Source organism: Centruroides vittatus, unplaced genomic scaffold (assembly GCF_030686945.1).
Source record: "Centruroides vittatus isolate TY-2023 unplaced genomic scaffold, ASM3068694v2 contig_436, whole genome shotgun sequence".
Classification (NCBI taxonomy): Eukaryota; Metazoa; Arthropoda; class Arachnida; order Scorpiones; family Buthidae; genus Centruroides; species Centruroides vittatus.
Genome location: NW_027122237.1, coordinates 299020 through 320719, shown reverse-complemented (window position 1 = coordinate 320719; position 21700 = coordinate 299020). Strand labels below are relative to the sequence as shown.

General features: G+C 34.3%; 1 protein-coding gene across 1 annotated transcript; it reads right to left on the bottom strand.

Annotated features, from left to right (window-relative positions):
• Positions 1 to 367: 367 nt before the first annotated feature.
• Positions 368 to 19566, bottom strand: LOC136976920 (polycystin-1-like protein 2). The gene is made up of 40 exons (XM_067272294.1): positions 19520 to 19566; positions 13623 to 13647; positions 12946 to 13131; positions 12573 to 12883; positions 12306 to 12501; positions 12049 to 12221; positions 11086 to 11761; positions 10821 to 11000; positions 10507 to 10727; positions 10099 to 10246; positions 9829 to 9920; positions 9055 to 9766; positions 8742 to 8926; positions 8482 to 8668; positions 8253 to 8421; positions 7977 to 8164; positions 7632 to 7901; positions 7400 to 7551; positions 7146 to 7320; positions 7027 to 7067; positions 6814 to 6942; positions 6627 to 6749; positions 6443 to 6551; positions 6287 to 6360; positions 6081 to 6211; positions 5876 to 5999; positions 5610 to 5786; positions 5231 to 5450; positions 4919 to 5157; positions 4629 to 4853; positions 4445 to 4546; positions 4259 to 4374; positions 4015 to 4180; positions 3652 to 3930; positions 3455 to 3581; positions 3068 to 3387; positions 2874 to 2994; positions 2490 to 2743; positions 2251 to 2422; positions 368 to 2158 (listed from the first exon to the last, which is right to left on the bottom strand). The coding sequence occupies exons 1-40, from the start codon at positions 19550 to 19552 to the stop codon at positions 690 to 692; spliced, it is 8997 nt and encodes a 2998-aa protein (XP_067128395.1). The 5' UTR covers positions 19553 to 19566; the 3' UTR covers positions 368 to 689.
• Between the last annotated feature and the right edge of the window lie 2134 nt (positions 19567 to 21700).

Below are 21700 nucleotides of genomic sequence, written 5' to 3'. Positions count from 1 at the left end.
ATTAATTTAGAGTTAGATATTTTGACGAGAATTTTGATACCTTAATTACGTTTAGTTGGAAGCGCCCCTTTAAAGGTTGCAGCTCCGTATAGCAGTAATGTAATGCAGAAGAGGTCAACAAACTTCTATTTCTAACCACGTAGCAGTCAATCAATGTCGAACCAGTAGAAGTGTTTATCGATAATGTTACATCCGATAATTTATCTGTTACCAGTGTTTTATTTATTTATTTTTTATAATATTTTAAGGGAAAAAAATCGCCATTCTTCCTGGATTTTACGAGAATTTTAACGTCTTATATAAATGTTAATTAATTTTTTTAAAAATTAAACACTTTTACTTTATATTTAAGCACAATTTATTTAAAAATACATTTTTTTAAACGATTAAATATATATTTTTTATTGGTTAACATCAATTTTATATCGACTCTCTATTATGTAAATAGTAACGGTGCGCGGGTTAAACGATTAAAATCGATGCTTAAATTAATTATAATAAACTCGGATACGAATTGATCACATTTTACTACGTTTTTTTAATAATTATAACAACGTAAATTTGATTTGTCGGGTGATAAAGTTGGCCGTACAGCGACTAGAGAAGAAAATCTGGTGACGTTTCTAAGCATCAAAATTGCCATAAAACTGTCGAAATTTAGAAATTTGGACGATAAACGGGCAAATAATTTATAATTCGTCGTCGATTTCCTGCCAATCGAGAAAATTGGGGTTGTCGCGATTGTTCTTGTTGAATTTCTTGGCGGTGGCAGACTTAATTTCCGAGCCCTTGTTACAAATCTTGTGTAGAACCTTCTTACTGGTCACGTCCAATTGACCGTCGAAATAAAAATTATTCATATAATGTAACAATTTATCGACTTTACCCGGAAATTGGTGAATCTTGTCTCCCAAAGTGTTGACCGGATTGGCATCGTCGGGCGTGTCGTCGTCGGGATCGTTATCGCCGAAGCCGAACATACCTTTGAACTTCTTACACATGAAGGACACGATTTCGTATTCGTTGTTCTGTTTTTCGATGTCTTCTTTGACGCTTTGGAATGCGCTTATGATGAGGGTGACGAATATATTAAGGAGGATGACACTGGTCACCAGAGCGTAGACAAAGAACATGATCGGTCCCAGTAGCGGCGATGCTAAACATATTTCTTCGAAATCGAACACTCCTCTCATTATAGAAAATGCCGTTTCGGTGGACGTTACAAAGTCTTTAAATCCCTGCAACGTAACCCCGAAAACGATGTAAAACATCTGAACGAAAGCGAAGTAAATCACACCGAAAACTATAAAAAACGATTTAAGATCCTTAGAACATTGCTGTAGAGTGCTGTAAAGCACACCCATACGTTTATTGAAACGTAAAAGCTTAATAAATTTTAAGATGGAGATAAAAATAAGGAATGCCATTAAATAACCAAATACTTCGTCGACCGAAGCTACAAACTGAAGTTTAACGTAACCGTTACCTTCGGTTTTTTCGAAAACTTTCAAAATTCTTTTAGTTACGATCATCCTGTAAATGTATATTATTATAGAAGCGTACGAAAGAGATACGACGGCAACCTCCATCAGGTTCCAGTAACTCTGAAAGTACTGTTTACGATCTTTGCGAATCTTCTTGGCTTCCCTGACGGTAAAATAAATGGTATAAATTACGTAGGTCAGTTCGCAAATCATGACGAATAGCCCGAAACCCTGATGGTAGCGCATCAAACGAATCGCATCTATTCTGTGGAACGGTACAACCCCTCCGCCCGGTTGAAATTCTGCTACTAATTCGACCACCCCGAATAAATTTACTTGGGCATTGTACACGGAGAATTCTGCAAAGACGGCTCTCGTTCCCGCGTCGGTCCAATCTTCTTTTTCTAGACGATAGAATTCCTCTTTAAGCTGCTCTCTGCTACCGCGAAGAGGCACGACGTATCCTCCTCCTCCGTACACGTCTAATTTACCGAAGAATGGCAGACCGTCTAACTCGGATGCGGATCTGTAATGGTATTCGTCCACGACACCGTCGTCTTCCGATAATTTCTTCCATCCTTTGTGGTAACTACGTTTATCTTCGTCCACCATCCGAGAGTATCCACGACACGTTTTCGATACGTTCTTCATAATTTCTTCCACTTTACAAGAATCTGAAATTTATATTTAAAAATACCCGCGCTTTTACAACTATTTCTAGACATTTTTTAAATAATTTCAACCGAATATCGTCAAATTTACTTACTCGGTTTTATGCGAACTTGCCTTAAAACTCCGTAACCCATCAATCTGTTCACTCTATCGTCGACGAATCCTCTTAGACCGAACGGTTGATCGCCGTTATACCACTTCCCAACCAGTAGTTCGGGAATTAAACCGTCTCTAGCCCACTTCCAGAAAGATGCGGTGCTCCCAATCTGCAATTTTTTCAATAAATTTAACCTTGTTTTGGCAAATATATTGTCAAAGAAGGAAGATAATTACAGCCGTAAAATCAATATTTGGATCTCCCTTTTTGATAAAGGCATTTTCCAGGTTTGTTTTCAAGAAAAATGCATTGGGATCTCGATTTCCGTAACTAAGTATTATGAGAATCCACAGGAAAAATACGTAAGAAAAGATTTCTTTAATAATGGCGGCCATTTTTAATTCCTTTTCTCTTTCTCTTCGTGCTTTCTCGATTCTGGCGGAATTTGGCGGTTGGTACGATATTTTCTTCTTAATTGGTATAATGGCATCTATAAAATTTATATAAAAGTTTACTAGTAGAACAATCTATTAACGAATGAAGAATATTCTTTCTCTGGCTTCGGTGTATTGAATTTATGCCATTAATGTATAAACTTCCTGGAGAAAATCCCACGTTACCTGTATGAAGCCATTCTTCGTCGTCGGCTAAATTCGGAGCTTCCTCGTCCTGTTCCGAATCATCTTCATCAGAATCCACAGACTTAAACAAGCTGGAGAGGATCATAGCCACTAAAAATACCTAAAAATACAAATAAATTTGATATAAATATACCTAATTTAACATTCGAAGGGGTTAATTGAAGTAAAATTACCTTAATCGGTTGAGTGATAAGTATGGAAGTGAAGAAAGATATTAAGAGGGACGTCACCCACTTTTTAGTTTTTTCGTCACCGAATTGCACCCCGTATGCCCACAGGAAGAAGACGGAAACAAAAATCGAAGCCAAGCAAATTAACCAAGCAACGTATCTGCACCACCAAGGGAACAGAAACTTCTTCTTCTTCTTCTTCTTGTCGCTCTTCTTCCTAAAATCGTGCACTTCTTTGATAGAAGCATCGTCGTCCACCAATTTCATGGTGGATTCTCCAGAACCCGGCCTCTTCGACGATATTGCTGGCTTATATTTTTCATCTATAAATAATTTTACAATTATATTTTGGTTAAAAAGCGTCGAATTCATTTTTTAAATCGTATTTACTCTGTTTTTTTAGAGCTTCCGTGATTCTCGAAGGTCGAAGTTTACGCAATTTGGATTTTCTGAATAAAGTAATCATGAGAAATGTAGGAGGAAAGACGATGAGGTTTGCCATAACACCGACTCCTATCTAAAAATTCATTTTATTACGTAAAAAGTCTAGAATTTTCGAGTTAGAAAGCGAGAATTAGTGGTTTTACTTGTTCGGGACTCATGGAGAATGGTCCTATATTGATGGCAGAACCAGAAGGTTTGCTGGGCACTCTTCCATACCACATGGCATTAACCAACATGGATAGATACAGCATTGCTATGCAAGAAGATACTCTTTGAACTCTGGTAAACCTGCTTCTGGGTGGACGAAGAAATATCGAGAACCATAAGTGCCCGTCCGATAAATTTTTTTGAGTAGTTACGTTGAAGAGGTGCGAAAATTCGGTAGCTTCCCCTTTCCCGGCCACTGGGACCAATCGATCGATCTTCAAATAAAATATTGACATTTCATTTGAATTTAATGATGAATCTTTTATTATTATTATGATTTAATTTGCATATTTTCTTACCAAACCATCATCTTTTTCCACTGCTAGCCATTTATTAACTACAAATTCAAATTTAGCACCAGTCTGAACGTCTCTCACTACTATGAAGCTTAAGAACCACGACCTAAATTTGCCTTTTCCTTTATTATCGTGCCAAATTCTAATGTAATTTAACTTTCCTAAGGGTCTAAACATTTAAAATAACGTATAAAAGTGACGAAAAATGCGGAAATTTAGAGCGCAGAAAGAGGATATTAAGACGAACCTTGCCACACTCATTACGAAAGCATCCATAGCACCTCTGCGAAATATCTTTCTCTTAGAATCACCAAAAGTTCGAACAGAGGTTTCGTCATCTTCCCCAGAAAGGATAAAATGAACCTGCAATTTATAAAGTCGTAAAACAAAATAGAGGGGGGTAGATATTGCTAGTAAATCCACCAAACTCTACCTGAGAATCCGTAGCAGCGGCATCTTTATCACCTGTGAAAACGGTCATCTCGTACAAATACCTATCTTGAGGATCGTTATCCGGTAAGGGAGTTGCTCCTAGCTATAAATTACACACATTCGGTTAAGCAGAACGTCAGATATCGAACTTAACAACCAATAAAAATTAAAAGCGATATTGTAACCTTTTCTCTATCCTTCTTATCTTGACGCCTGGCCCATATAAGTAGAATAATATAAAGCAGTAAAGTAACAATAATTGTCATGTATATGGTAACGTTATCGGCAAATCCCGCATTTGCAAAAACGTAAGCAAAATCGACCGTGTTGGGGGTTACGAAAAATCCACCTCCGAATGAAGTCAAGTGATTACATTTGCAGTAAGTCATGGCTTTGTTAGAGTTTTCTACCTGAAAAGATCGATTATTTACATAATTCCTTCACTCGAAATTTAAGCGAGAAGATCTCGACTTACAAAGCATCCTTCTCCGGACCAAATTTTAGTTTCAGGATTAAAGAAATAACATCCCGAAGTATATATTCTCAACGTGTAATTAGTTGAAAATGTGTGCGATACGTCTCCTTTGGTGAAGTTGTGTTCGCTGTCGAAGAGCATATCTCCAGAAAGACTGTCATTTCCTTCAACGACCCCAACGTAGAAGAACCCTGTCTTGTTTTGAATAACGTCGTTCGGTAGAAATATATCGTAAGTACCTGAAATTCCATTTACTTTTAAACGTATTTCGTTTTAAAATGTTAACAAATTTCGCTACTTTCTCCATCTTACCGTTGACGTTTCTCACAGTTTCCAAAGGTATCATCAAGTCGTAATAATTTAAAAGCGGTTTTTCTCGGTGTTTAATGAATACCGTAAGTGACGAGTCGGGTTCTGTTGGATGAATTTCGATATTTACCGCAGAATCGGCCTTCTCTACAAAAAACTGATGATAGACCATCTGCTCGTACCATTTCATCGTTGGTAACACGTACGTAGGCTCCGGTAGGGGCTAAAGAATGACAAAAGACGGGAAATGTATATATAAAATCACACGTTTTGTGACTGGAAACATTGTTTCTCGACTCGTTTTACGTGTTAATCTCCGGGAAATCGGTTCTCGACCTCTCTGAAGGTCGTGACCCACCAGTTGAGAAGCTGTAGAACTTACGTTATCGTCCTTTCCAGATTTTCTAGGAATAATTATTCCGAACAATCCTGTAGTATTTTTGATGGACATGAGGTGTAAAGTTTCGTTTAGCATCAGTAACTGCAGGGTTTGAGTATCTTTGGATAATAAATCGACACTATCGCCGAACGATTGAAGAATGGCTGGCCAAGAAACAGCCTAAAGTATTCGAATTAGTCATTAGTAATAATATTTATTTTCATACAATTTAAGCTCGGAAATAAGAAGATAAATTACGTAATACGTGCCATAACACCCAGTGTTTCGTTTCCCGAACATTCGTATTGGCTCAAAATATCACAAACTTCAGGGAAAATATAAGTAGCATCTCCGTGTTGAATGGACATATTTGAGAGAGTTCCGCCCTTAAACCTATTAAAAATAGTACCTTATATTAAATACATCCAAAACAATTGATGGCATAGTTACTTAGACAATTCGTTAAATATTTACATAGATATTGTCAATCCTAATCCACTAGGAGCGATAAATTCTAACGGTTCTTCACCAACCACTATGTTTCTTAATATTGTCAGAACCAATTGGATCGTTAAATCGACTATCTGCTTTATCTGCCCTTCAGCCTATAAAGGGAATTATTTTAAAGTATTTTCTAAATATCTGTAGATATTTTATCGTTTTATCTTATCGAGACTCACGGCCACTCTTTCTTGCTCGATGATCACTTTGGCTAGAGCCTCTTGGAATGGTATTTTGCCATCAAATAAGCTTTCTAAAAGATTTATTTAACATTTCTTAGATTTATATTATTGATATTTACTGAATTTCTTAAAGATAAAACGTTATTAAGTTACCTTTTTCTTCCTCTCCGTATAATGGTGCTTGTATGTCATACTCTATATCTAATGCTTTGGTACGATCACTCGGCATCACCACTCCTTCGACTAACTGCTGTGACATTCTCTGATAGAAAAGTCATGTTTTATGTATATTTTAAGATACTTTTTTAAATTTTAAAGGAAGATATGGAATACTTACTGCTACAATTCCACCCATAGTCCCGACAGCGTACATACAGAAGTCTAATAGTTGTTGAGGAGCTTCCACTTTCAGATCGGATGCCAATTCGACCGTCCTGTTTAACAATCTTATAATTGCATTCTAGAAAAAGTTTCCTCGGTTATAGACACGTCAAACGTTCAAATTTTCCATAAATTAAACTTACTTTTCCGTCGTTGTCCAGCGCATCACCGTTACCCGCTATGGCTGTGAGTGCACTTCCTACCTGTTCTAACCCACTTAACGTATCCATATTCATCACAGAGTCTACGGATCGTACCATTTTAAGTCGAGCCTGTTTAAAATTGATACGAGGTTCACATTTTACCACTTCAATTCGTAATTAGGAAGTGTTTTTTTTCCAAGATTTTCAACTTACCTGAGTCTTTTCTTCCAGTTCCTTGTCGCCATCTGGCTCGTCTACACAGAAAGTAATTTAGATATGGGTGTTTAAATTGTTTTTTAAAGAATTTGGGCCATGTTTTTTAGAATTCTCACCTGGTATTTCGTTCTCAGAACTATCGGGTTGATCGCTAGGCAATCGAATGTTCATCAAAGACGATACGGCTTGAGAAACTTGATTCATTTTAGCTTGATCGCCCGATGCTTCTACGTATTCTAATTGTTTAGTCGCCATAAATTGCTCGTATTCTTGTTTTGTTGGTGGTGACAACTATAAAAAGTGCGAGTAATTAATAAAATATTCGAATTATAACTACGATTTCTCGTAAAAACACAATGGGTGAACATACAGCGAGTGTGGTTATGTTAAGTTTAGTGAGGGCCCCTTCTTTATCTTTAATATCAACACCTAGTTGAAATGATCCGTAAGGTAACACCAATTCTGCAGCTTCGTCGGGCCCGTAGCTTAAATATAAAACCACCCCAGATTGAAGATCCATCGCTGAAAGATTATTTGGTGAAAATTATATAAATTTGGGTATATATACAGTATCTAATACGGTAAATTATCAATAGACTTACTCCAGTAGGCGTAATAATCTACTTCTGAGCCTTCTGGATCGATCCAGCCCAAACATATAGCAGTAAATGTATCTAAAAGTGCTTTGCCTTCTTCTGGATATAAGGTACAATTTCCGTTTTCGGGCGGTTTATTGATATGTAGAAACAAATCAGATTCTCCTTTCTGGTTGGCTTCGTTCTCTACCGCTAACTTTGCTATGAAATCTCCAAAAGCCGGGTAATATTCTTTAAAAAATTCTTCGGACAGAGCCATTTTCTGTTCGTTGGCGCCTAAAAATAATCCAAATTTTACGCCGTTTTCTACGCTAAAAATTATCTTAAGTACCACCAAAATATTCTACTCACCGACTAAAAATCTAGCCGCATCTTCTAAATACGTTTCGTTTCCTTCGTCCTCAACCCCGTATAACTCCCATTGATAAGTCAATTGTCCTTCACAATTTTCTGTGCATAATCCTATTAATCCTACTCGAACGGGATTAATCTTCTGCCCGATTGGATCGTGCGGATAGCATAATTTTTCCGTTTGACATCTTCAGAAAAATTTACCGGAAAAAAATGACGTGTAATTGCATAGGAAAAGGTGAAGTTGTCTAGACTCGTATCATAAAATCTCCATACCTGACGGCAATCGCGGGTGGCACGTGTTCTAAGAGAACTATTTGTATTCCTCCCCAGGATGCGTCTCTATCCGGTAACTCGACTTTAACTACGATCTCGTAAGTAATGTTGGTTTTACGAAATACTGTGGTGTCCCATTCCAAGTAACTATCCGTTACGTTAATCCTACCTGAAATAGGATATTTATAGCATGAACCTAATTTATAAACGCGTAATTATCTTAACCGACCTGGGCCTTTTCCGAAGCATCCCCCTTGATCTTCCTCTTCGATTCCCGGCTTTCCGTCGTCGGTTGGTGGCACGATATACAACGAATTTCGATCGTATATGGGATTAGATATGTTAAATTCGTCCGCCATGCTTCGGTTCAATACCTCGTGTGGCACTCTTCTACAGTACCACGTTATAGTAAAATTCTATAAAAGTCGGTCGTCAGTTTTAACTGTAAATAACTTGGGACGAACGAATGACAGTTATTAACCTCCCTACCTTATTGTCAACGTCGTCTGGGTCGACGGAATAATTTCCTGGATCGAGGCGAAGTTTCTGACCCCAACCTCTGGTGACCCTGGTCTGTGCCCCGTCCGACATTTGAACTATTACGGGAGAGGGTACGACGTTGACGTACGTGTCTATGGATCGACGAAATGGCATCATAGGATAGTCACTCGGTCCTGAAGATCATAATTATTTCGTTCGTTGACGTTAATTAAACGTTGTCAGAATTTCTTTTTGACGTATTATTATACGAAATATCACGTAAACTAATTACTGGTAACTATAGTATAAGCACGCATCTTACCTGTCATATTAACCTGAAAAACGAATCTATAATATCCAGATTCCAGGAAGAAGGGCTTGATAAAGAGCATGGACTTTCTACACGAATCCAGCATAGAAATGTCTATTTGTTCTATCTCCATTCCGGTTGTTTCGTTGACTCTCCAAACCCTCCACATTCTGAATGCCTCTGTCGTAACGTTGCACCTGACGGTTGTATACGAGTACAGAACGACAGGGATCGAACGATAATTTTCGAGGGCAAGATTAGCTTTACTGGCCCTATTGCGGATGTCCAAAATTGGAGGTTTGCAAGACAAATCCACTATAGTAAACACCAAGGTGGCATTCGTCTCCGAAACGTCGTTGAACGCTTTCAACAATACGTAATATTCTCCCCTGGTACGATAGTGATGCTTGACGAAGTGAGGTGTACTTAATTTTCCCTCTTCCCATAAAATATCGTTACGAGTATAATTAATAAAACAAGTAACGGGGGCTCCGAAAGCGTGTAAGATGCTCCCGTCACCGTAATCGATAACCAGGCAGGTGTCTGTACCCAATTGTTCGAAATTGATCTCAAAAAACTTATCTTCCTCTTCGTCTGTCAGGTTGTAATGATCCGTGATGTCCAAACCCAAGACGGGTTCCATCATGTGCAAATGGATTTTAATAGGAGGGGCATTTTTGTGCACGTGATTGTAAGCAAAAATCGACAGGTTGTAATGTCCGGGCTGCGGAAAAGAATTTATTAATAACGCTTCTATGTATAAATTTAAGAAATAAATCGACTAACCTGTTGGAAGTCGTAAGTAAAAGAGCTCTCCGAATCGTTTTTCAAGATAGTCCCATCCTCCAAGAGTTCGATAATATATAATTCAACGTCACCTGTATTAATATTATCAAGTTGAATTCGATTACAATAGTTTGTGATTTGTCACGCTAGATGGAGACACTATAACGGGCAGGCCCGAGAACGATATAGGTGTAGTAGAAGCACGATAACACCAACTCGGTCGTGCTGAGAAAATTACAAGGTTTCAAAGATATACAAAAGAATAATTACCCGTTTTAACTCCCATGAATAACGTAACATTACGATCGACTGGAAATTTATCTTGTTTAAGTCCAAAGCCTGGCAGGAATCTTTTACCACCGTGTGGAATATGAAATGCTTTAACTGATAGACCCGTGATGTAGTCTGCCACTTCTACCTACAATACACGTGTTGGAAGAGTAATGAATTGGTGTGAAGGAAAGGAAACCTCTTCTATCGCTTCTAAGAGGACGTTAGAAAAGTTCAATAAAAGGGTGCCAGATATCGTTAGTAAGCCAAAAAAGGGTGCCGAGGTGATAGTAAGAAACACTAGAAAAGTGTTACTTTTATGGTGAAGTATTGAAACGGGAGCATTGCCGCAGAAGTTTTAGTATAAGAGTAATTAATTCACTAAGTATTCAAAAAATGGAAACATACCTCAGTGGTCAAGACTTTCGAAGTGACCAAATTAAATATTTTGACGGATACTTTGTATATGCCGGGTTTTTTGTAGGCGTGTTGAAAGATTTCGGAAATTCCCTCTCCTTCCTTCGGTATATCCCACTTTAAAGTGCCTTTATCTCCGAATTTAAATACGGCGCTGGAATTGGTCGGTAGCTTCTCCGTTTTCGGATAATCGAGATAAATGGATATCGTAGCTGAGAAAGCATCGAGAGTGTATTTTGAGTGCTTTATTTATTGGATTTTACGAATTAATCGTGCAAATCGGAATGGGAAATGCAAAAATTTACCAGGTAAGAGTTGAGGAGAATTTGTACTTATTTCCCAAACAGGTAAGACGGGATTCTGTGCGATAAGTCTGTGAGAATCGTTAAATTCTCCGTGCAAGTTGAAGGCACGAACTTTAATTTTGTACACCCCCGGTTCTCGATACACGTGCTCTTTGGTGAGTTTACCTTTCGTAGCCGTGTCTACATTTTAAAAAATACATATATTTTTAGTATTTGTTACCGTTATTACTTTATAATTACGTGTTTATTTGGCGAAAATCCTCACCGTCGACGTATTCCTTTCTGATTTTTTCGTCTCCGAAGTCCCAGATGACGTTGACGTTGGTGCCTCCGTTAACGACTAATTCAAACTTGACCATTTGTCCTGTGGCGGTATCTGGTGGTGTGACGGTGAGTTTAATACCCAAAATTGCTCTCTGTACGTTAACGGTACATTTTCTAGTTATAGGAGTAGACGTAAATTCGTTATTAACTTCGATAGAATATTCAAAAACATTAGTCTGTCTGTAACGATGTTGTAAGGACAATTGTAGAGGCACGCTGATGGCTGCTTGCAAGTAATACTTTAACCCGGTGGATTTGACGTTGGTGTCTTTAATTCCGGACGATTTCGACAGTTTTGAACCCCCGAAATCGTCTTGTTCGTTGCCTAAAGTGCGACGATAGGCAACCTGACCCCTTCTTAAGTAAACCCCTAAGATGTCGCCGGTTTCGACTTTATATTCACCCTCGATAGGAAGATAATTATGTCCGGCTTTGATGTTAATGGGTATTTTATGGACGATGGAAAAAGGGAACTCAAAAAGCGATCTTAGTTGAGGGCAAGAAGTATCTTTAACGGGTGACAGACACGTGTGTCGATGCGGGCAATATACATTTTCCTTTTGGCATTCGATATATGCTGATGAACATTCTTTGTTTTGGCATTTTCTTCTAAGTACCTAAAAGAAATACAGGTATATCATTGAAGGAGCAATTTATAAGAAAATTATAGGTTGCCAGCATATTGAAAAATGGTTTATTCGTCCTCATTCATCTTTTAAAAATATTTTTTCCTTAAGTAAATTGTTGATTTCCCCAAGTTAAACAAGACCACACAAAGAAGACTTGGCTTGTAATTTATGCAAATACGTCAAGAAATGAGCAATTTGCCATCAATTTTTTAAACTAAAACTTTAATCTTTAAGTACCCTTGTGGAAGATAACCGATCGTTATATTTTTCCTTACCAGAAGTGAAATAGGACCTTCTTCCGTGCCAAATAATTGTAAAGAATGGACCAAACCGTCCAAATATATCTGAGAATCGGGTATTATAATTAATTTCTCATTACTTTTCTTCGTTACCATATCCGGTGTTACGTTTCTAGGTATATCAATTCCTATTTTCTGAGTCTTAGTATCTGCAAAAGAATAAGAGGCAATTATTCATTTTTCCGTCGAATAATCGTAAATATCCTTCTGGCGAGTATCGGGACTAGACTTACCTGGCAAACCGGATGCCAAGGGTTTAGTTTTATCTCCATATTCCTGTTTTAAAGACATCTTAACACCGGTCGTAACAGTCAGATTGCACGCAAATATCTCTTTAGGTTTGACAACAGTAGGACATAGAAACGTAACTCCATTTTCCGATATATCAGAGATCACTGTCACAACGGTGCTAGCTGCCACACGATACGTCTATAACAATTACGGGCATTAATATAATAGCGAAAGTTATTAGGTAATTATACACGAAAGGATCGAGATACCTCGGGTGCACCGCGTGGTTTTGCCGATACCGTAACCTTAAAAATTCCGGGATGATAAAAGTAATGGGTGAAAGTACTCGTATCGTCCGTAAAACTCATAAAATTTCCATCGCCGAATGTTGCGGTATACTCGACGTTCTCGCCGGTTTCTATATTGACAGTAAAATCGACGGGTAAAGAACTTTTAATTCTTTTTTCCGATGCTTCGACGGTAAGCCCGGTTACAGGAACGATGACAATCGACTTATAATAGGAAATTGCCAAATCCGATTTCTTACAATCTTCTTCGTCCAGTGTTTCCATCGATTCCACTAATAAATAAACAGAAATTAACCAGAATTTTAATGAGAATGTACGTAAAAATTGATCTTACCTTCTTTATTTTTCGAGCATAAACAGTATTTTTCCCGTAAAATTCCCGTATAAGGAAGCCATAAATCTCCGCATCTTGTTTTGCAATTCCAAGGATCGAGTTTTTTATTGGGATCGTATCCTCCAGGTGAAGAATGGAAAAGTTCCAACGATGCTTCGTTCAAACAATCGCCTTCGTTTAAAGATTCTGTAAATGATTTTATAAAATCATTTTTTAAATAGATTTGTAAGAATTCTTCCTTAAAAAATACGGCCATTTAGATGTTAAAGTGCCTTAAGCTGGGAAATTATCACAGAGGACATCGCTCGAAAGATTTCCACCAAAAAAATATTTCAAAAAAACTAGACATTTCTAATAGATTTAAATCTTATTGAATTCGACACGCAATTCTCTAAACTATAAAAAAATAAATGGGCTTAAAAAAAAGTATAAAACTAGAGAAAGCGACTTTAGAAAATGACATAATTAGGCCTATTTTAATGTCTTAATTCGGATCAACTTTTAAACTTATCTCAGAAAAAACTGTTGCAGAAATTATATAATAAAATAATTAATAATATAAATAATATAAATAAAAGTTTGATTAATTTATAAAATTGTTATTAAGCTCCTTAAATTAATAATAAAATCGTCGTCTAAGACGTGGTGATATTTGTTAATCGTGTTCTATCACTTACCTGCTCTTTGTAAGCAGATTATAGCCTATATTAAATATAAAAAAGATTCATTTTATTTTTGTAAAAATAAATACTTAATTAACTTATTATTATTATAAATTTAATATATTTAATTAATTTTATCGCGTAATTATATAATTTTGATTATAAAGCGTGTTACTGAATCGGTATGTTAAATAAGTATAAATTATAAGTAAATTAATTTTTTATTGAACTATAAAATTAAATGAATTCTAATATAAAAATGCAAAACGAATAAATTATACGTTAATTTTATATATAAAAATTAATATTAAGCGTAACAAAGCGTAAAACAAAGCCGTAAAACGAGCGTATATACTTGTATCGAGGATGGGATTTTATATTAATTAATTTAAAACTAATTTAATTATAAATTAAGACGATTAACGGTTATTATTTAAAATATTTTGTTGAATAATTAATTAATTTTCTATAGAGTTAGTTTTGGAGAGAGGATGCCGGGGTACAGCATCATCATCACTTTAGTAAGTACTTCGGCATCTTCTCCCTCTAAAAATTTATAAATTATTTTATATAAATTGTTCAAATTACTGTATAATTTTATAATATTTGCATCAATAAACTAAATTTTCAATTTATTTTGTCTTAAAAAATATAATTTACGATAAAAGTTTATAATCCTTAACACATCTTTATTCATTATCTTTTAATATCCTTGTCTTTATCTTATCATTTCCTAAAGACGTTTTACTGATTATAAAAAATAATTTAAACATTATCCATAAATTTATCGTAAATAATACCGAAAAAAAATTAATATTCATTTGCAATAAACGTGATTATGTAAGCAACAACAGTATGTTTGGAAGAAAACCTTGAATTTTTTATTTAGGTATTTATTCAATAAGTTCAAAATAGGATTTTTTACACGGAAATAACCTTGTTTTCTTTGAAAAATTTACATTTAAAGTGTATAAAATACATTTTATCGACTATTATATTTTATATTTCTATTAAAAAACGTAAAAAACTTAATATATTTGCCTTTTTGGGAGGGGTATTTTTGAAGGGGAAAAAATCAATCCATAAGAAATTTGTGTAGAGATTAAATGAATACGATATTATTAATTAATTAAATACTATAACACAAAAGTAGGTCTCGAAGACGGGTTTTTGTTACTTTTATAGCACGAAATCTGTTAGTAGCAATCAGTTTATTGTAAGTATTGAAGATAAAATAGTAATAATTTAAATGTAACAGTGTGGCATCACCTGACTACTAATGCATCCGCATCCGCAAATTTAACATTCATACCACGGTACTCTTTCTTTAGCAGTACCAGGAGGAAAAATAAGGGAAAAAACATGGCGACAACTTATGAATTAAACAATACTGTCAACGTAAGTTTTGTTTCCATAGCTTCTGTCATGCTCGACTTTCACCAGTTTTTATATTCTTATCTTTAACTCGTCTGCTATTTCTATTTATAAATTCCAGATACGAGATGAATTATAACTGTCGTCGTTAAAGTTACTTTAATGTATTTATCGAGTAAAAGTTAGTATCGAGTTGGTATAGATACGGATCTACCCCCTTACCATAGATCTAAATACCTCGAGAATATGGTTCATTAATTGGTTTCAGATATTCTAGAAGGGGTTGTTTTTTTACGTCACTAAAAACACAGACAATGCTCTTTTATCGCGTTGCAGATTGATTCGAGGATGGTCATGAATTAAACATATCCACAATAGTTTTGCTATTGTTTGTAGATTATCTAGAGTGAGAGAAGATATCTTACAGAGGTTGACAACCCATAAGATTGGAAGGGCGGAGGAGACAAGGGAATTTCCCAAATTGTCATGGTTCCCACCCGTTACAACAAGGTAACAGAGAACGTAGGGAGATTTCTATCCCGGAACACCCCACTTCTGGTATTTCTATCCACACCCATAATGGGGCGTAAGCTTGGGATCATTTTCTCTTCTCATCTCATTTATGACCTTTTTTTTAAGCTAATTTCTTAAATTTCTTCGAGAAACGTCTCTGGTTTATATATTAAGACGTTACGCTAGTCACTACGCTCGAAACTCTTCTATTAATTTAGTTTTCTAAACCTCTAGGTACTATACGAAACTGCCCTGTAGCTACTGTAGTAACAATGGAGAGAGAATTTTGCTAATTAGTCTCAATTAATTCATCTAAATTGTTTCTCATTTATCATTTTCTCTCGGCTGTTACAAAATTTATAAGTTTTTTCTCCTTACACACAATCTGATTGTAACTAATAAAATAATTTGTACGTATAAAAAATGATATAGGTGTGGGTATATTTTAGAAAGAGTACACCCATACAAATGAGTTTCTTGCAAAGGTTAAGTTATAATGCATAGTTTATTTGATGTAAGATTTATTTTATAGCCTATTAATTGGTTTATATGCGATATCACTCCTTGCTCTTAATATCTGCTTTATAACCTATAAAAAGTAGTCTGTAGTCATTATACTGTAAGAGGCAATACAGAATGTTCTCTAAAAGTGAATCGATATCTATATAAAGACATTTGCTCTGAAATTCGAACGAACAATTGCTCTTGAAATACCTAAAATTTCGAAAATTTTATTATTAAAATATATAAAATTGAAATTCAAATTTTTCATAAAGATTCTGTGTAAAAAACAACGAATGGACGTGAAAAGCCAAGGAATTCAATCGAAGAAGAAAGTAAATTTTCAAATGAATTTCGACTAATTACTTACAAAGAGTTTATTAAATAATCCAGCAGATGGCCACATTAAAGAGGGGCGAAAATCATTTTCCAGCTTAATTAACGCAAAAACAATGAACTATTGTTTAACTTCATTTATATAATTGAAGCTATTGTATCAATTAAAACGACTTACTTAATAATAAATTATATCAGCTGCTTCGTCTGTTATCCTTACGCCAAGGGCTGGCTTATTGAATATGGATGCTAGCCGTGACACTAGTTTTTCCCTGTTTTTTTTCGAACAGTAGTCTTATTTTTTAAATGATCTAATTTAAAATTAGTATAAATTCCTTATTTCTGTTGAGTTCTGACGCGTCAGAACCCGGGCATCGGCAGAGGAGGTACCACTTAAAGGTAGTACCATCGGGCATTAATTATTGCAAATGCCACTTGGCATTACCTAACGGTGGATCTATTGGGCATTAATTAAAGTGGCATTACCTAACGGTGAATCTATTAGGCATTATTTAATGGTAGAACGTGAGGGCATGGCTCGAAGATGCCCGACATCATTACAAAACGTAGAGGAACCGCCACATTTGCACACTTATCTCGCGGCTAGAGATAGCAGGATATAATTGAGATGGCGTGGCAAATTGACACGTGAACATACAAAATTTCGCACTGAAAAACCAGCGAATAGGACACCTAATCATTTGAAGAGACGAGGAAAAAGAAATGCCCGAAGGTTCATAAATAAAAACCAATTACGGTGCTCCTAGTTTTATAGCGTGGTTCGTTCATGCGCTCTGTCATGCTATGCGCAAATCAGAGGGATACGCTGTAATAAATTTATTAAATTTTAACGAATTATCTATATAAATTAACTCGCTCACACTATAGAATTCTTCAACCGATCGATTGCGCTCCATTAAAGTAGACCACAGAGTATTAAATACACGTTTTTAGTTTATTTTAAACGCATTAAAAGTATCCCGAACAACCAACTAGTAGATCGCGATCTACTAGTTGGGGGTGCATCACGCATGTGTAGCCACTGCTTGTTTTTCCAACAGAAAATCACGGTTTTTTTCCCTCATTACTCGATATTATCTAGAGCCATTAATGAAGCAAACTGTCAGGTGTTTGAGAGGGAAACAATACTAAGGTAGACATAAACACTACATAGAAGCTGCACACTTCCTCTGTAATCTTCAAGCTGGGAGGAGGGAAATAAGACGTCAGTAGTAATTTTTTTCTGTTTCTTTTCTAACAGACCGAAATCTAAGATCTCAGACGATGGTCAAACAATGTTTCCCCTTCAATAATAGACCAGTACAAGTTTATAATAAAAATATCAAGAACACACACACACACACACCTCACAGACCTTTAAAAAATACATATATATATATATATATATTCGTCTATCAAAATAATAACTTAATTTAGTAAATTATCGAATTAGGCAATTGCAACTGTATTAAACGAAAGGGGGAAAAGAAGAGGTTAAATAAATACGAATAGAAGAAGGGATGTGTAATCAGATAAGGACGAGATGCTGACACGAAAGGATGAAGAGGATAATAAGTCTGTCATTCAAAATCATTGGTTGCTTACGATAAAGACAGGAAGTGTAGTCAACGTGTAATCTACGTAATTGGCTAAGACACTGTCTATCAAAGTGTCTTTGATGTCCTATTGAGAAATAAATAACAAAAAAGATTTATGCATGGATGTTATATACATATTCAATGTTTTTAATGATATATTGAGAATTTCTTCACTGTAAAATTTGTATTCATACACGCCAAGTTCAGGGGTTTCTTTTTCTTTAAGTTTTTCGAATTTTTATTCGAATTAAATATTTATCCTGTCTAAATCTTAAAATTTAAACCCAAAACATTACTTTAATCAGAATTTTTTAGAAATTAAATATATATTTTTTAAATTTCGGTCTAAATCTAAATCCATGAAAGCATATTTTTACATTGAAAAGTATTATAAATGCATTCGAACTGTATTCGATTTTTTCAAGTTTTTCAACATAATTTTAAATAAATATATTATTTTTACGTTAAATTATATATTTTTCATAGTTTTTTTTTAACTTAATTTTTTTTATTTATTCGTATTTTTATACTTTAACACGTGCTTGTAGTCAGTATTTAAGGTGAATTTATTAAATAAAATTCTAATTCTCGGTCATTTTTAGAATATTTAATGACTTTAAAACTCATAAAATCTAAAAATTAATTACATTTAACGTTGTATTTTGAATAAAACTACATTTAAATTCACTTTCCTTGAGATAGAATGGTATATCTTAAGGCAAATTTATGTTTAAATGAAACGAAAATTCCTTCTAAAAAATTGAAATTTTACTTGCAAAAACTTCAAAATCCTCTTACAAACCCGTAATTAGAGAACTGTAGAAAGAATCGCCTAAAAAAATCAAAGGAGGTATTCAAAAAGCCCTGTATAATATTAAAAAATTGATTCAACATAATTTCTCCCCCTTTATCATCTGTTATATTCCCTCCCCCTTTAGTTAAATTAGTGTCAAGTAAAATGATATGATAACAAGGCAAAAGTCGGAAGTGGGAGTATAATTCTTGCACGAAAATTCGCCTAATCTACTTTAGAAATTGTGTCCTTTATTGAAGAACCAATTGTATTTCCAATTTTTTAGTTAAAATAACCAATAGGACACGCATTTACTTTTTTTAGAGGGAGGGTTCTTTTATTTAACAATAGGGACATACAATTCTAAGAAATTAACTTGTATTTGCTAACAAATACTAAGAAAAAATAATACATATTGTTAGCAGAACTGAATATCTATGATCTCAATTGTTACAATACGTTTCCATTAAACGGGTGTAGATCTAATAAAGCAATTTCAAGCAGAACAGTGAATTTTTTTTGGATGTGCATCACACATAAACGCATTGTTAGCAGCGTATAACACGGCTTAAACACTGAAAAAATTACAAATTTTCACGTTTTATAACCGAGAAAAAAGGTCAAATAATTAGATTTTTCACCGACAGAACAGTGAATTTTTTAGACGAAAATCAAGATACAAAAGCATTATCTCGAAACAAACACCTTCTCTCTTTAACCAGAAAAATCCGATTGTTTGAGTTAAAATTTAATTAAAATAATAAATAAAATAATCTTTTTTAATTAAGAAAACTCACCAACAAGATGTGGCTTATACTTTTTATGTCCATACTTCCAAATTTTGAAAGTACTTATTCTGCATGGTTCTAACTGTGGTATGATTGTTGAGGGTGTGGGCCTTTCCCGAAATGTGACAAGTACTTAAATCACTTTAGTTACTATGGTAACTTATTGTGTACAATTAAGGTAATTTCTAGATAAAGGTATTAGATTCGCTCGCTTTGCTTCAGTTCTTTTAGCTAATTTTGGTATCGAATTTATGAATAAATAATAGTTTTATATGCATCGAAGAACTTTCAATGTCACCCTTTAATATATATAAAATAATAAAATATTATTGATATATAAATTCTACAAATTTATCGACATCTTACAAGGCCGAATTTATATATAAACTAAGCAAATTACAGTTAGGGTCTCGTGCTTTTAAACTTAGTATTTAACAGAGAAAAGGGTCCTTATATATGGCAAATTAGGGTCACGAATAGTATAAATCTGATCCTGTTATAACTATGAAAGGTACTGTACAAACCTTGGCACAAATTTCCACTTTAGGGCCTCACTTTGCGAGGCTACAGCTTAAGGCCTGGTGCTTTTAAACTTATTATCATCCTGTGAGAGTAGAAAACATCTTTATATATCGCAGCCCGAAGCTACAACGTTGCCTAAATCAGGCCCTAATCGGTATAAGAATAAAAAATGCCCACGTTGACAGCTAGATAAATCGCTTTAAAAATTCAAGTGTAACTTTACAAAATGGCCGATTTTTATTTTTAAAAAATAATTAATTACAATTTTATTTATTACATTTTAAACGTTATTAATTAGACTTTCGTTACTTCCTTTTATGTATTTATTATTAACAAAGTGTTGCATTTGCTAAGCAAATTTATGTAATAAAAAAAACACTTAATTTGGATATAGAAGTGTGGTAAGTTTAATCAGATTCGTGCTTCTGCTGTCTGCTTATTGTTTAAATAAATAATATCTTTGTGTTTATTTTTTATTTAATATTTTTTTTACCTTATTATTTTTTTATCACTGTACAAAAAGATTAATGAAGTAGATGTTATCTATTGATTTATTAGGGCTTATCTACTATAATTAATAACGACTGCAACACCTTGTAACTGGTTTAGAATAGAATATTATCATTTATTTTAATTCTTTTTTATTTATAAAATTCTTTATTTTAAAGGAGAATTCAGTAAAACAAATGCATTCCACGCTGTCTGCCCTTCAACTACGTTAAGTTTCATTCATTAAGTGCTTAATTAATTCGCTTTAATTAGATTTTATTTGCCATTCGTATAAAACTGTACTTTAATTGTAATTAAGGCACGATTTTCTTTATGTATCTTAATTAGAATTATATTTGTGAAATTTTATGTAAAACTGGGCTAGAGTTTTTATATAAAATTTGAAAATAACTTTTAAATTATTCCACATTTAACTTAAACCAAATTTTCTAAGAATTATATTATTTCTACATTAATATTTTAAAACCTAAGCGACTTCATCCTCCTTATCTTTTGGATGCTGCGATGATACAGCATCATTTTAATTAATCCTTATCTTTTGGGCTCAATTCTTAATTAAAGATAATTAATTAATAAAAATATTTAAAACTTAGTTTAGTGGTAAATCAATAATTTCGAGGGTAGGAACATTTATATAAGAACTAATTAGCATTTGTATCACGCACTTGTTATAAAAAAGCCCGAGGAAAATTGTAATATTTTTCTATTCTTTTCTGTTTGTTATTAAAATATGCACAATAATTTCTAACACATTTAGTAGTGTTGGCTTTAACAATATATAAAAATAAAATATTAATATTAAGAAATAATTTTTTTATTTAAAAATGCGTTTATACACAGAAACAACCCCTCGGGAACGACCCAGTTATAAAGTTAAATGTTTATAAGTATCAACTGTTAAGTTCTGGTATGATTCTGAATACAGAAACAAGGAAATTGAAGACAGGGTAACTTTATAAATAAATAACGTCTTTGGAATAATGAATAAAGAACAATTCTTGGTCACGGGTGAACCCGACATATAGGCTAATGAGGTCATTCAACTTAAATGATTCGAACTTCTCGGGAAAAAGCATTAGGGTATCTTTCACAAATAATAGGAAAATTGAGTATGAACCCTTATCCTTAATAGGAGAAGGACCGAACCTGAACCTTGTC

Excerpts from the sequence above, each read along its gene's own strand:
- LOC136976920 (XM_067272294.1), bottom strand. The coding sequence starts at position 19,552 with ATGGACATAAAAAGTATAAGCCACATCTTGTTG. Across the intron at positions 12,502-12,572 it reads AACCACGCGGTGCACCCGAG|ACGTATCGTGTGGCAGCTAG; the intron begins GTATCTCGATCC and ends TAATTGTTATAG. Across the intron at positions 5,451-5,609 it reads AATCTGGAAAGGACGATAAC|CCCCTACCGGAGCCTACGTA; the intron begins GTAAGTTCTACA and ends GTCATTCTTTAG.